This window comes from Balaenoptera acutorostrata, chromosome 9, assembly GCF_949987535.1.
Source record: "Balaenoptera acutorostrata chromosome 9, mBalAcu1.1, whole genome shotgun sequence".
Taxonomy (NCBI): domain Eukaryota; kingdom Metazoa; phylum Chordata; class Mammalia; order Artiodactyla; family Balaenopteridae; genus Balaenoptera; species Balaenoptera acutorostrata.
The window spans coordinates 53,808,303-53,823,694 of record NC_080072.1 but is presented as its reverse complement, the minus strand read 5'-3'; the positions used below and the strand labels follow the sequence as shown (position 1 = coordinate 53,823,694).

General features: G+C 38.1%; 1 protein-coding gene across 3 annotated transcripts in view; it reads left to right on the top strand.

Moving 5' to 3' along the window:
• The window catches only part of C2CD3 (C2 domain containing 3 centriole elongation regulator), a 135,118-nt gene that overhangs the window by 37,519 nt on the left and 82,207 nt on the right, over window positions 1–15,392 (top strand). For all 3 annotated transcript variants that reach the window (XM_057552818.1, XM_007173720.2, XM_057552819.1), the window contains exon 8: window positions 12,903–13,050. In XM_057552818.1, coding sequence (XP_057408801.1) covers window positions 12,903–13,050 — 148 coding nt within the window. The remainder of the gene's footprint in view (window positions 1–12,902; window positions 13,051–15,392) is intronic.

Genomic DNA, 15,392 nt, shown 5'->3' with positions numbered 1-15,392 from the left:
CATGTAAGGTTTTGTAAGACATTAAAAAACACATACATTAAGAAACAAAGAGCTCAACTAAAAAACTAACTTTACACCTCAAAGGACTAGAAAAAAACAACAAACTAAGCCCAAAGTTAGCAGAAGGAAGGAAATAACAAAAATCAGAGTGGAAGTAACAAAGATCAGAGCAGAAATAAATGAAATAGAGACTAAAATGACAATAGAAAAGATCGATGAAACTAATAGCTGGTTTTTTGAAAAGATAAAGTAGACAAACCATTAGCTGGACTTACTAAGACAAAAACAGAGAGGACTTCAATGGAATTATAAATGAAATAGGAGATATTATAACTGATATCACAGAAATACAAGGAATTGTAAGAGACTACTATGAAAAATTATACACCAACAAATTGCAAAACCTAAAAGAAATGGATAAGTTTATATCCAATCTACCAAAACTGAATAATGAAGAAACAGAAAAATCTGAACAGACTGATTACTAGCAAGGAGACTGAATCATAATTTAAAACCTCCCAACAAAATAATTACAGGGCTTCCCTGGTGGTGCAGTGGTCAAGAATCTGCCTGCCAATGCAAGGGACATGGGTTAGAGCCCTGGTCCGGGAAGATCCCACATGCCACAGAGCAACAAAGCCCGTGCGCCACAACTACCAAGCCTCTGCTCTGGAGGCCGCGAGCCACAACTACTGAGCCCTTGAGCCACAACTACTGAAGCCTGCATGCCTAGAGCCTGTGCTCCACAACAAGAGAAGCCCGTGCACCGCAATGAAGAGTAGCCCCTGCTCACCACAACTAGAGAAAGCCCGTGCACAGCAACGAAGACCCAACACGGCCAAAAAGATAAATTAAATAAAATAAATTTAAAAAAAAAATTCAGGTCCCGAAAACTCCAGTAGTGAATTCTACCAAACATTTAAAGAACTAATACAATCCTTCTCAAACTCTCCCAAAACACGTAAGAGGAGGGAATGCTTCCAGACTCATTTTATGAGGCCAGCATTACTCTGACACTAAAGCCAGACAAAGACACTGCAAGGAAAAGAAAATTATAGGCCAATATGTGCATCGGGACCCAGGGAAAAGAGCAGTGACCCCAGGGGATACTGAACCAGACCTACCTGCTAGTGTTGGAGGGTCTCCTGCAGAGGCGGGGGGTGGCTGTGGCTCACCGTGGGGACAAGGACACTGGCAGCAGAAGTTCTGGGAAGTACTCCTTGGCGTGAGCCCTCCCAGAGTCTGTCATTAGCCCCACCAAAGAGCCCAGGTAGGCTCCAGTGTTGGGTTGCCTCAGGCCAAACAACCAACAGGGAGGGAACCCAGCCCTACCCATCAGCAGTCAAGCAGATTAAAGTTTTACTGAGCTCTGCCCACCAGAGCAACAGTCAGCTCTACCCACCACCAGTCCCTCCCATCAGGAAACTTGCACAAGCCTCTTAGATAGCCTCATCCACCAGAGGGCAGAAAGCAGAAGCAAGAAGAACTACAGTCCTGCAGCCTATGGAACAAAAACCACATTCACAGAAAGATAGACAAGATGAAAAGGCAGAGGACTATGTACCAGATGAAGGAACAAGATAAAACCCCAGAAAAACAACTAAATAAAGTGGAGATAGGCAACGTTCCAGAAAAAGAATTCAGAATAATGATAGTGAAGATGATCCAGGACCTCGGGAAAAGAATGGAGGCCAAGATCAAGATGATGCAAGAAATGTTTAACAAAGACCTAGAAGAATTAAGGAACAAACAAACAGAGATGAACAATACAATAACTGAAATGAAAACTACACTAGAAGGAATCAATAGCAGAATAACTGAGGCAGAAGAACGGATAAGTGACCTGGAAGACAGAATGGTGGAATTCACTGCTGCGGAACAGAATAAAGAAAAAGAATGAAAAGAAATGAAGACAGCCTAAGAGACCTCTGGGACAACATTAAACGCAACAACATTTGCATTACACGGGTCCCAGAAGAAGAGAGAAAGGACCCGAGAAAATATTTGAAGAGATTATAGTTGAAAACTTCCCTAACATGGGAAATGAAATAGCCACCCAGGTCCAGGAAGCACAGAGAGTCCCATACAGGATAAACCCAAGGAGAAACATGCAAAGACACATAGTAATCAAATTGGAAAAAATTAAACGCAAAGAAAAATTATTGAAAGCAGCAAGGGAAAAACAACAAATAACATACAAGGGAACTCCCATAAGGTTAACAGCTGATTTCTCAACAGAAACTCTACAAGCCAGAAGGGAGTGGCATGACATATTTAAAGTGATGAAAGGGAAGAACCTACAACCAAGATTACTCTACCCGGCAAGGATCTCATTCAGATTCGATGGAGAAATCAAAAGCTTTACAGACAAGCAAAAGCTAAGAGAATTCAGCACCACCAAACCAGCTCTACAGCAAATGCTAAAGGAACTTCTCTAAGTGGGAAACACAAGAGAAGAAAAGGACCTACACAAACAAACCCAAAACAATTAAGAAAATGGTCATAGGAACATACATATCGATAATTACCTTAAACGTGAATGGATTAAATGCTCCAACCAAAAGACACAGGCTCGCTGAATGGAACAAAAACAAGACCCATATATATGCTGTCTACAAGAGACCCACTTCAGATCTAGGGACACATACAGACTGAAAGTGAGGGGATGGAAAAAGATATTCCATGCAAATGGAAATCAAAAGAAAGCTGGAGTAGCAAAACTCATATCAGATAAAATAGACTTTAAAATAAAGAATGTTACAAGAGACAAGGAAGGACACTACATAATAATCAAGGGATCAATCCAAGAAGAAGATATAACAATTATAAATATATATGCACCCAACATAGGAACACCTCAATACATAAGGCAACTGCTAACAGCTATAAAAGAGGAAATCAACAGTAACACAATACTAGTGGGGGATTTTAACACCTCACTTACACCAATGGACAGATCATCCAAACAGAAAATTAATAAGGAAACAGAAGCTTTAAATGACACAATAGACCAGATAGATTTAATTGATATTTATAGGACATTCCATCCAACAACAGCAGATTACACTTTCTTCTCAAGTGCGCATGGAACATTCTCCAGGATAGATCACATCTTGGGTCACAAATCAAGCCTCAGTAAATTTAAGAAAATTGAAATCATATCAAGCATCTTTTCTGACCACAACTCTATGAGATTAGAAATGAATTACAGGGGAAAAAACGTAAAAAAGACACACACATGGAGGCTAAACAATACATTACTAAATAACCAAGAGATCACTGAAGAAATCAAAGAGGAAATCAAAAAATACCTAGAGACAAATGGCAATGAAAACACGACGGTCCAAAACCTATGAGATGCAGCAAAAGCAGTTCTAAGAGGGAAGTTTATAGCTATACAAGCCTACCTCAAGAAACAAGAAAAATCTCAAATAAACAATCTAACCTTACACCTAAAGGAACTAGAGAAAGAAGAACAAACAAAACCCAAAGTTAGCAGAAGGAAAGAAATCAAAAATCAGAGCAGAAATAAATGAAATAGAAACAAAGAAAACAATAGCAAAGATCAATAAAACTAAAAGCTGGCTCTGTGAGAAGATAAACAAAATTGATAAACCATTAGCCAGACTCATCAAGAAAAAGAGGGAGAGGACTCAAATCAATAAAATTTAAAATGAGAAAGGAGAAGTTACAACAGACACCACAGAAATACAAAGCATCCTAAGAGACTACTACAAGCAACTCTATGCCAATAAAGTGGACAACCTGGAAGAAATGGACAAATTCTTAGAAAGGTATAACCTTCCAAGACTGAACGAGGAACAAATAGGAAATATGAACAGACCAATCACAAGTAATGAAATTGAAACTGTGATTAAAAATCTTCCAACAAGCAAAAGTCCAGGACCATATGGCTTCACAGGTGAATTCTATCAACCATTTAGAGAAGAGCTAACACCCATTCTTCTCAAACTCTTCCAAAAATTTGCAGAGGAAGGAACACTCCCAGACTCATTCTGTGAGGCCACCATCACCCTGACACCAAAACCAGACAAAGATAGTACAAAAAAAGAAAATTACAGACCAATATCACTGATGAATACAGATGCAAAAATCCTCAACAAAATACTAGCAAACAGAATCCAACAACACATTAAAAGGATCATACACCATGATCAAGTGGGATTTATCCCAGGGATGCAAGGATTCTTCAACATATGCAAATCAATCAGTGTGATACACCATATTAACAAATTGAAGAATAAAAACCATATGATCATCTCAAAGCATGCAGAAAATTTCACAAAATTCAACACCCATTTATGATAAAAACTCTGCAGAAAGTGGGCATAGAGGGAACCTACCTCAACATAATAAAGGCCATATACGACGAACGCACAGCAAACATCATTCTCAATGGTGAAAAACTGAAAGCATTTCCTCTAAGATCAGGAACAAGACAAGGATGTCCACTCTCACCGCTATTATTCAACATAGTTTTGGAAGTACTAGTCACAGCAATCAGAGAAAAAAAAGAAATAAAAGGAATACATATTGGAAAAGAGGAAGTAAAACTGTCACTGTTTGCAGATGACATGATACTATACATAGAGAATCCTAAAAATGCCAGCAGAAAACTACTAGAGCTAATCAATGAATTTGGTAAAGTTGCAGGATACAAAATTAATGCACAGAAATCTCTTGCATTGCTATACACTAATGATGAAAAATCTGAAGGAGAAATTAAGGAAACACTCCCATTTACCACTGCAACAAAAAGAATAAAATACCTAGGAATAAACCTACCTAGGGAGACAAAAGACCTCTATGCAGAAAACTATAAGACACTGATGAAAGAAATGAAAGATGATACCAACAGATGGAGAGATATACCATGTTCTTGGATTGGAAGAATCAATAGTGTGAAAATGACTATACTACCCAAAGCAATCTACAGATTCAATGCAATCCCTATCAAATTACCAATGGCATTTTTTACAGAACTAGAAGAAAAGATCTTAAAATTTTGTATGGAAACACAAAAGACCCCAAATAGCCAAAGCAGTCTTGAGGGAAAAAAACGGAGCTGGAGGAATCAAACTCCCTGACTTCAGACTATACTACAAAGCTACAGTAAGCAAGACAATATGGTACTGGCACAAAAACAGAAACATAGAACAATGGAACAAGATAGAAAGCCCAGAGATAAACCCACACACCTATGGTCAACTAATCTATGACAAAGGAGGCAAGGATATACAGTGGAGAAAAGCCAGTCTGTTCAATAAGTGGTGCTGGGAAAACTGGACAGCTACATGTAAAAGAATGAAATTAGAACACTTCCTACCACCATACACAAAAATAAACTCAAAATGGATTCAAGACCTAAATGTAAGACCGGACACTATCAAACTCATAGAGGAAAACATAGGCAGAACACTCTTTGACATAAATCACAGCAAGATCTTTTTGATCCACCTCCTAGAGTAATGGAAATAAAAACAAAAAAAAATAAACAAATGGGACCTAATGAAACTTCAAAGCTTTTGCACAACAAAGGAAACCATAAACAAGACGAAAAGACAACCCTCAGAATGGGAGAAAATATTTGCAAACGAATCAGCTGACAAAGGATTAATCTCCAAAATATATAAACAGCTCATGCAGCTCAGTATTAAAAAAACAAACAACCCAATCCAAAAATGGGCAGAAGACCTAAATAGACATTTCTCCAAAGAAGACATACAGATGGCCAAGAAGCACATGAAAAGCTGCTCAACATCACTAATTATTAGAGAAATGCAAATCAAGACTACAATGAGGTATCACCTCACACCAGTTAGAATGGGCATCATCAGAAAGTGTACAAGGGGCTTCCCTGGTGGCGCAGTGGTTGAGAATCTGCCTGCTAATGCAGGGGACACGGGTTCGAGCCCTGGTCTGGGAAGATCCCACATGCCACGGAGCAGCTGGGCCCGTGAGCCACAATTGCTGAGCCTGCGCGTCTGGAGCCTGTGCCCCGCGACGGGAGGGGCCGCGATAGAGAAAGGCCCGCGCACCGCGATGAAGAGCGGTCCCCGCACCGCGATGAAGAGTGGCCCCCGCTTGCCGCAACTGGAGAAAGCCCTCGCACGAACCGAAGACCCAACACAGCCAAAAATAAATAAATAAATAAAATTAAAAAAAAAAAAAAAAAAAAAGAAAGTGTACAAACAACAAATGCTGGAGAGGTTGTGGGGAAAAGGGAACCCTCTTGCACTGTTGGTGGGAATGTAAATTGATACAGCCACTATGGAGAACAGTATGGAGGTTCCTTAAAAAACTAAAAATAGGATTACCGTATGATCCAGCAATCCCACTACTGGGCATATACCCAGAGAAAACCATAATTCAAAAAGATACATGCCCCCCCGTGTTCATTGCAACACTATTTACAATAGCCAGGTCATGGAAGTAACCTAAATGCCCATCTTCGGACGAATGGATAAAGAAGTAGTGGTACATACATACAATGGAATATTACTCAACCATAAAAAGGAACGAAATTGGGTCATTTGTAGAGACATGGATGGATCTAGAGACTGTCATACAGAGTGAAGTTAAGTCAGAAAGAGAAAAACAAATATCGTATATTAATGCATGTATGTGGAACCTAAAAAAATGGTACAGATGAACCCGTTTGCAGGGCAAAAGTTGAGACACAGATGTAGAGAACAAACGTATGGACACTAAGGGGAGACAGCCACGGGGGGTTGAGGATGGTGGTGTGATGAATTGGGCGATTGGGATTGACATGTGTACACTGGTGTGTATAAAATTGATGACTAATAGGAACCTGCTGTATAAAAAAGTAAATAAAATAAAATTTAAAAAACCAAAAAACAAAAAAATGACTAATATTAAACTTTCTTTGGGTTATTTGTGTGGGAATATGTTAATATAAATGTTTCAGACATTACGTGAAATTCCTAAAAATCTTATATGTTCTGGTATAGTGTTATAAGTCATAATTCTAGTTATTATTTTAAAATGTTTATCTTAGAAATAACTAAATTTCCTTGTCAATTGCATTATTATGAACTTCATCAAATCTTTAACCGTGGTCATTTTTAAGTCTTGTCATTTACAGACAGTTCTGGGTGTACTCTCATGCTTTTGCAAAAATGTTCCTATAAAAGGGTTTCATCTTCAAGGAATTCATGGAAAAGATTGTGACAAGCACAGGTTTCTGGTAACTGACTATACTGCTGAACTGAATGAATAAGCATTTTCAGAACTCTAATGGAAAACTGATGAATTCATAAAAGTGCTAACAAAAGATCAAGATAAAAAAATTTAATTACATGGGACTGAGTGAACTGATGAGGATGATTATAATTTTTGTGACTTTCTGTTTGAATAAAAAAATAAATTTAAAAAATAAATCCAAAAAAAAAAAAAAGAATGAAACTGGACACTGTTTTACACTGTACACAGAAATCAACTCAAAATGGATTGAAGACTTGAGCATAGACCTGAAACCATAAAACTCCGGAACGAAAACATAGTGGGGTTAAGCTCCTTGACATTGGTCTTGTCAATGATTTTTTGGACTTGACACCAAAATCAAAGGGAGCAAAAGCAAAAATAAGTAAGTGGGACCACATGAAACTAAAACACAGCAACGTAAACCATCAACAAAATGCAAAGGCAGAAAATATTTGCAAACCACGTATCTGATATGGGGTTGATATCCAAAATATACAAGGAACTTATACAACTCTATGGTAAAAAAAAAACAACAAACAAGCAAATAGCCCAATTAAAAATTGGGCAAAGGACCTAAATAGACCTTTTTTCCAAAGAAGACATAGAAATGGCCAAGAGGTAGGAGAAAATGTGCTCAACATCATTAATCATCAGGGAACTGCACATCAAAACCATAATGAGATATCACTTCACACCTATTTAGATGTCTGTTACAAAAAGAAAAGAGATAACAAATGCTGGTGAGAATTTGGAGAAAAAGAAAACCCTGTACACTGTCGGTGGGAATGTAAACTGGTATAGTCACTATGGAAAACAGTATGGAGGTTCCTCCAGAAATTAAGAATAGAACTGCCATATGACCCAGCAATCCCAATTCTGGTTGTATACACAAAGGAAATGAAATCATTGTCTGGTTTTTTTTTGAAATTTAAAAAAACATTTATTTTATATTGGAGTATAGTTGATTTACAATGTTGTATTTCAGGTGTACAGCAAAGTGGTTTTGTTATACATATACATATATCTATTCTGTTTCAGATTCTTTTCCCATATAGGTTATTACAGAGTATCGAGTAGAGTTCCCTGTGCTATACAGTAGGTCCTTGTTGTTTATCTATTTTTTTTTTATTGGAGTATAGTTGCTTTACAATGTTGTGTTAGTTTCTGCTATACAGGAAAGTGAGTCAGTTATATATATACATATATCCACTGTTGTATAGATTTCCTTCTCATTTAGGTCACCACAGAGCATTAAGTAGAGCTCCCTGTGCTATACAGTAGGTTCTCATTAATTATCTATTTTATATATAGCAGTGTATGTATGTCAATCCAGTCTCCCAATTCATCCCACCCCCCCCATCCCCCCTTGGTGACCATAAGTTTATTTTCTATTCTGTAACTCTGTTTCTGATTTGCAAATAAGTTCATCTGAACCGTTTTTCTAGATTCCACATATAAGCAATATTATATGATGTTTGATTTCTCTTTCTGACTTACTTCACTCTATATGATAATCTCTAGGTCCACCCATGTCACTGCAGATGGCATTATTCATTCCTTTTTATGGCTGAGTTATATTCCATTGTATATATGTACCACATCTTTATCCATTCCCCTGTTGATGGACATTTAGGTTGCTTGAAATCATTATCTTGATGAGATATTTGTACTCCCATGTTCATTGCAGCATTATACATAATAGCCAAGGTATGGAAACAACCTAAGTGTCTATCAGTGGATGAATGGATCAAGAAAATATGGAATGAATATTATTCAGCCTTAAAAAAAGAAGGAAATCCTGTCATTTGTGACAACATGGATGAACCAGGAGAGCATTATGCTAAGCGAAATAAGCCAGACAGAGAAATACTACATGGTATCACTTATATGTGGAATCAAAAATAAAGTCAAATTTATTGAAACATTGTCAAAAAGTGGTTTCTGGGGGTTGGAGAAAATAGGGAAGGGTTGGTAAAGTGGTACAAATTTTCAGTTATAAAAATAATAAGGTCTGAAGATCTAGTTATAATGTGACTATAGTTGATAACACTGTATTGCATAACTGAAATTTACTGAGAGAGTAGAACTTAAATGTTCTCACAAGAAAATAAAAAGGGAAGGAAAGAAGGAAGGAAGAAAGAAGGGGAAAGGAAATATGTGAGGTGATAGATGCATTAATTAACTCAATGAGAGGAATTCTTTTACAGTGTATATCAAGTCATCAATTGTACACTTTTAATATGTTACAATTTTATTTGTCAATTATACCTCAATAAAGCCGGAAATAAAAAAAGACTTTTCTACCAGCTCCATGGAAGACAGTGGAGAATTGCTTTCAGGATTCTGAAAATTCTTTTTTTTTTTAATATTTATTTATTTATTTATTTTTGTTTGTTTGTTTAGGCTGCGCCAGGTCTTAGTTGAGGCACGTGGGATCTTTGTTGCAGCATGCGGGATCTTTGTTGCAGAATGTTTAGTTGCAGCATGTGGACTTCTTAGTTGTGGCATGCGAACTCTTAGTTGCGGCATGCACGTGGGATCTAGTTCCCCAACCAGGGATTGAACCTGGGCCCCCTGCACTGGGAGCATGGAGTCTTACCCACTGGACCACGAGGAAAGCCCCAGGATTCTGAAAATTCTTAATTGTTGACCTCAAATTCCGTTTCCAATCAATCATGTATGAGGGTAGAGTAAAAATATCTTCATACATGCAGGGACTCGAAAGATTGCCTCTCTTGCACTAGTTCTCAGGGAACCATAGGGTATTCTCTACAACAGAGAGAATATAGGAATAAAGAGCAAGGTATGGAGTCCAAGAAGTAGGGGATGTAACAGAGAAGAAAGAGAAAAGGAGCTTTATGGCCTGTGTCATATTTAGAGAGCAAACACTTCTTATGGAAGCAGGACAGGGCTTCAGTAGGGATATTTCCAAGGAGGGGAAAGGGTAGGTGGAAACACATTTCTCCTGTGTTTGAGCAGAATGAGAGGAAATCTGTCCGTTCTCTTGGAGAGTTCAATAATGAAATAGTAATAGGCACGTAGAAAACTAAGTAAATGGGGGCTTCCCTGGTGGCGCAGTGGTTGAGAATCTGCCTGCCAATGCAGGGGACACGGGTTTGAGCCCTGGTCTGGGAGGATCCCGCGTGCCGCGGAGTAACTGGGCCCGTGAGACACAATTGCTGAGCCCGCGCGTCTGGAGCCTGTGCTCCGCAACGGGAGAGGCCACGATGGTGAGAGGCCCGCGCACCGCGATGAAGAGTGGCTCCCGCTTGCCACAACTAGAGAAGGCCCTCGCACAGAAACGAAGACCTAACACAGCCATAAATAAATAAATAAATAAATAAAATTTAAAAAAAAAAAAAAAGAAAACTAAGTAAATGAAAATTAAGACAGTTATTAAAACAAGGAAAACTAGAAAGTTGTAAAGAAAGTATAGTAAATTATACTTGGCTCTGATATGATGTTAACCCTGAAGACTAACAACAAAAAATTGTAATATAAATTGAGAAGATGGGGGAAAGGGATATCCGTTTCCAAGAATAATGGTATAAGAGAGTGGATCCTTCATTTTTCATACTAGAAAGTCCATAAATCATTTAGAAAAGTGAAAAATCAGAAAATAGCAGTACACATGTGTTACTTAGAAATATGAAGGTAAATACCAGAAGAAACATCTTAAGGAGTTGAAAGTGATTCTAATGAGGCAGGCAGCTACTGATTTTCATTATGCCTTGGTAGTCCTGTTTGACTTTTAAAATAGGTACGTGTAGGGACTTCCTGGTGGTCCAGTGGGTAAGACTCGGGGCTCCCAATGCAGGGGGCCCGGGTTCAATCCCTGGTCAGGGAACTAGATCCCGTGTGTATGCCGCAACAAAGAAGCCCGCATGCTGCAGACTAAGACCCAGCGTAGCCAAAATAAATAAATTTTTTTTAAAATAAAAATATAAAATAGGTACATGTGTTCTTTGATTAAAACATGATTAAAAAGAAAAAGAAGGAAGTTCTGAGAATGGACTTGTCTTGTAGCCAAAGAATACAGGCAAATTCCAACCCCCCCCCCTTTTTCTTTTACTTTTATATCTCCTGCCCTCCCAACAGGAACCCCAGGCCTCTGGCCTGTGCAAAATATCTCTGACCTCTCCCAGTTTCTGGTTATAAGTATGTCCTAAATATTGCATGGAGGGAAATGGCATACCTTTTTCTGTGTCAAAGACAGAAGAATAAATTCAAAGAAATGTTAATTTGGGGGGGGGGAGGTAGAGGACTATATACTGAACAGAATTCATAAATTTAAGGGTGTGCAAAGAGGGGAGAAAAGCAACTGGTGGAGGGGGGTGTGCTGGGGAGGGCGCTGGGAAGGGGAACCATAAGTGGCAAATGAGAATTGTGTAGAATACCAAGAAGTAGAGCTTCAAAAAGGAGCAGTGCTCACAAGCTGCAGAGAAGCTGTGTGGATTGGGAAGTTGTTAGTTGGATTTTGGCAGTTAGGAAGTTGTTCTTGACCTTTGAGAGAGAGATTACTATAGATCAGTGGTTCTCAACTGGAGGGCAGTTCTCCCCTACCCCTACCCCATGAGACATTTGGTAATGTCTGGAGATACTTTGGGTTGTCACACCTGGAGGAGTGCTACTGGCTTCTGATGAGTAGGGTCCAGGGATCCAAAATGCACAGGGTAGCTCCCAGTGACAATGAATTATCTGACCCAACATGTCAGTAGTGCTAAGGTTGAGAAACTCTGCTATAGATTAAGGAAAGGTGAAGAAAGGAACATTTATTGAGCATCTATTTGTTGAGCATTTCTTTGTTCCAAGAATTATAGGAACACGATCTAATTTGAAGGTAGTGATCACGTATTATTGGGAAACTACAGAAGGGAAAAAAAGTATAGTAGCTAGCTTGAAAGGGAAGCAAAGTTGAAAGAATAATTGAAATGCTTAGCACAGTGTTTGGCACATATTAAGTACTTAATAAATATTGTTTTTATTATTAATAACATGTTCATTAAGAATCAGTAAGTTCATTTACAGATGTTCATTAAGTGCTAGTTACTATAGGAGAAACAAAAAATGAAATATACACATATTTGTATGCTTATGTTTATTAGTTTACAAACTCTTTATAAGTAGAGTATCTGTTTTACTTATTTCTCTATCCCACATAGAACAAATCTTGCCATAATTAACCTAAATACACATATTTTTGCTTAATAGAAGAAGGCATATTTATGAATTAGCCATTCTTCACAAAAACAGTATATAACATTTAACTCATTGAATTATAGTTAATTCTTTGTCTTTTTTCCTCCCTACTAGACCATAAGCAGCACAAGAGTAGAATAAGTTAGGTTAGCCATCTCTGTAGCATTCAGGACCTAACACCATGCCTGCCACATAATAGTTACCCAGTAAAATGTTTGTTAAATAAATGAATGAGATCACAATCTCTGTCAGTAGTGTATTTTTTGAGTGCTAGCTGTTGACACCCCAGAGGAGGGGGAATATAGTATGAAACTATTTATCAGATAATCTTCTGTTTAATGTAAGTCTTCTGTTTAACATATTTTCTTCCATGTTTAGAACTTCAGGACGTTTAATAAAAAAAGAATAGCTCAGCTGAAACTTAAAGCCCTGCTTTGTTTTTCTTATCTCTGCAGTGCTGAATTATCCCAAGGTCGTTACTGGGACGGGCTAGGCTCTCCTCCAGATTCCCCATCTCCTGGGAGTGATGTGTATTGCAGCAGTGAGCCCAATGACCCTCAGTATGACCAGAGTCTCCTGGAGAACTTGTTTTACACAGCACCTGTAAGTCACTGAATCTGAAACTTTAGCAATTGGAGAACAAGAGTGTTAATAATATTAGTGGGTGTAGGCATGTTACCACTTGCCAGACAGAAAGCTATCCATTTTACATACCTTATTTAATTATAATCACAATCTGAAGAGGAGAGTATTATCCTCGTTTTACAGATGAGGAGATAAGCCTACTAAGATTAATTATTTTGTCCAAGGACACATCATAACAAGTAAGTGTTAGAGCCAGGATTCAAATTCAAGTTTACCTGAGTCCAAAGCCTATAATCTTAATATGTTATATGACTTCCTAAGAGCTCTTTCAAGGAAGAGCTAATGTAGGTATACCCTCAGAACCACCCTTGACTGGTATCTTTTCTGATACAGGGGTTCCAGAAACACCTCTACTCATGGCGGACAAATACCTCTACTGACCCTTAAGACAGAACATTCTCTTTTCAAGCAGTTTTAGCATTTTCAAAGTTCTTTCTTATGTCAAGCTGTATGTTCTATTCATTGGTTTAACATCTTCTAGAGTGTATACAAAATGAGTTCATTCACTGTTCCACAAATAATCATATTTGTGAAGATTGCTGTCATATTCCCTATTTTCTTTTTCTCCAGGTCTGCAAAGACACCTGAAATACAATGTAGTTTATAACTAGCTCAGTGGAAAAGCAATGAGGGCGACCAGGGTGCAGAAGAAGCAGGGAGGACTTTTACATGAGATTGTCAGGAAGGAGCATCGTGAGGGATAAGGGATTTTAACTGAGACTTGAAAAGTAGTGTTCAGAGAGATAAACGATATGAAATAGGAATAGAAAGAATGACCTATTTAGAGAAGCAGTTTGTGTACTACAAGGCATCTAATTTGACTGGGTAAGAATTCGTGTGGAAGAGACATTGACGAGGCAGGCTAGCGCATTGCAAGCAGTCTGTAACAGCGTTTGAATGTCGAGTGAGGAGGAAATGACATGACTGAAATAGTGTTCTAGGAATGTTAATCTGGCAATGATGTAGGAGGTCAACTGAGGGGAGAATAATGGGAGCAGAAAGGAAGCCATTGGGTTATTGGAGGTGTGAGACAGAGAGAGAGAGAGAGCATGCCAGAATGAGAGTGGCAGCAGTGGGATTGGAAAGGAGGAGATGGACTTAAAAGATACTGTGAATTGTTAGGATTTCATGACTCTCTACCTTAAAAGTCATCACTGAAACTATGTTACCTGTAGGAGAAAAGAGAAAGGGAACTTACACTTAGTACACATTTTCTGTGTGCCAGGGAATTTACGTTACCTGTTATTTATTAAGTACTGTACCAAATGTTTTAAATTCATTATTTCATTTAATTCTTTTACTAGCCCCATGAGATAGTGTTATCTCTTTTACATATCATGAAATAAAAGCTTAGAGACATTAATTACTAGTAATTAGGCAGAACTAGAATTCTTACCCTAGTCTGTCTGGCAAAAAGCCCATGTTGTTCCCACTAGAACACACCATCTCCTAAGTCTTGAGCATAGCATTAGAATCTGATCTTGACTTAACCTCCCTAACATCATCTCCCACTTTTGCCCTGTAACCACTGGAGACTCCAGTCATACTGATTGTCTCACCACTCCACAGTGTAGCTTTTTCCATCCCCATATCTCTTGCTCATACTGATCCTTCTACTTTAAATGTTGAAATGCCCTTATACATCTGGTAAACTTCTCTTCGTTCTTTAAAAATCAACTCATCACCTCTATGAAGAAACCATCCCAGACTCCTCTAAGCAGAGTTTGTTGCCTGAGTGTCCACAATATCCTGCACATACCTCTCTTAGAGCCCTTATGTTGTATGATACAGTTCCTCATGAACAAAAACATGTCTTCATTATCTTTTTATTACCTGTAAAACAAAGCCTGATAGAATTTGAGTACTCAGTGAATTCTTAATGAATAAACGAATGAATGTGTGAATGGTACTAAGTAATCCCCCATGCTATCTGAACAAAATAATTTTAGAAAATGTTTGTTTACTGGAAGAAGGAGTGAACCAATTGGCCTTGAGGCACTGGGAAGACCAAGGAGTTAGAATGCTCATGTCCTTCCTTCATGTCAGTGTTTAATGTTCTTAATATTGAATAACATCCACAGCTTAGAAATTCAGCATTACCCTGTGGTTTTGTTTCCTGAAATTATGAGCTTTTGAACAACCTGGTTTATATTTACTCTAATTTTCTTCAGGCTATGGACCCATCTAGCTTTTGATCACCTTGTGAAAACCATTTTTAGAAGCTGCCACTTAACAAAGAAAAAATTAAGAGCAAAAAGCTTTGTAATTTCACCTTGGAAAAGTTACATTGCCTCCTAGAA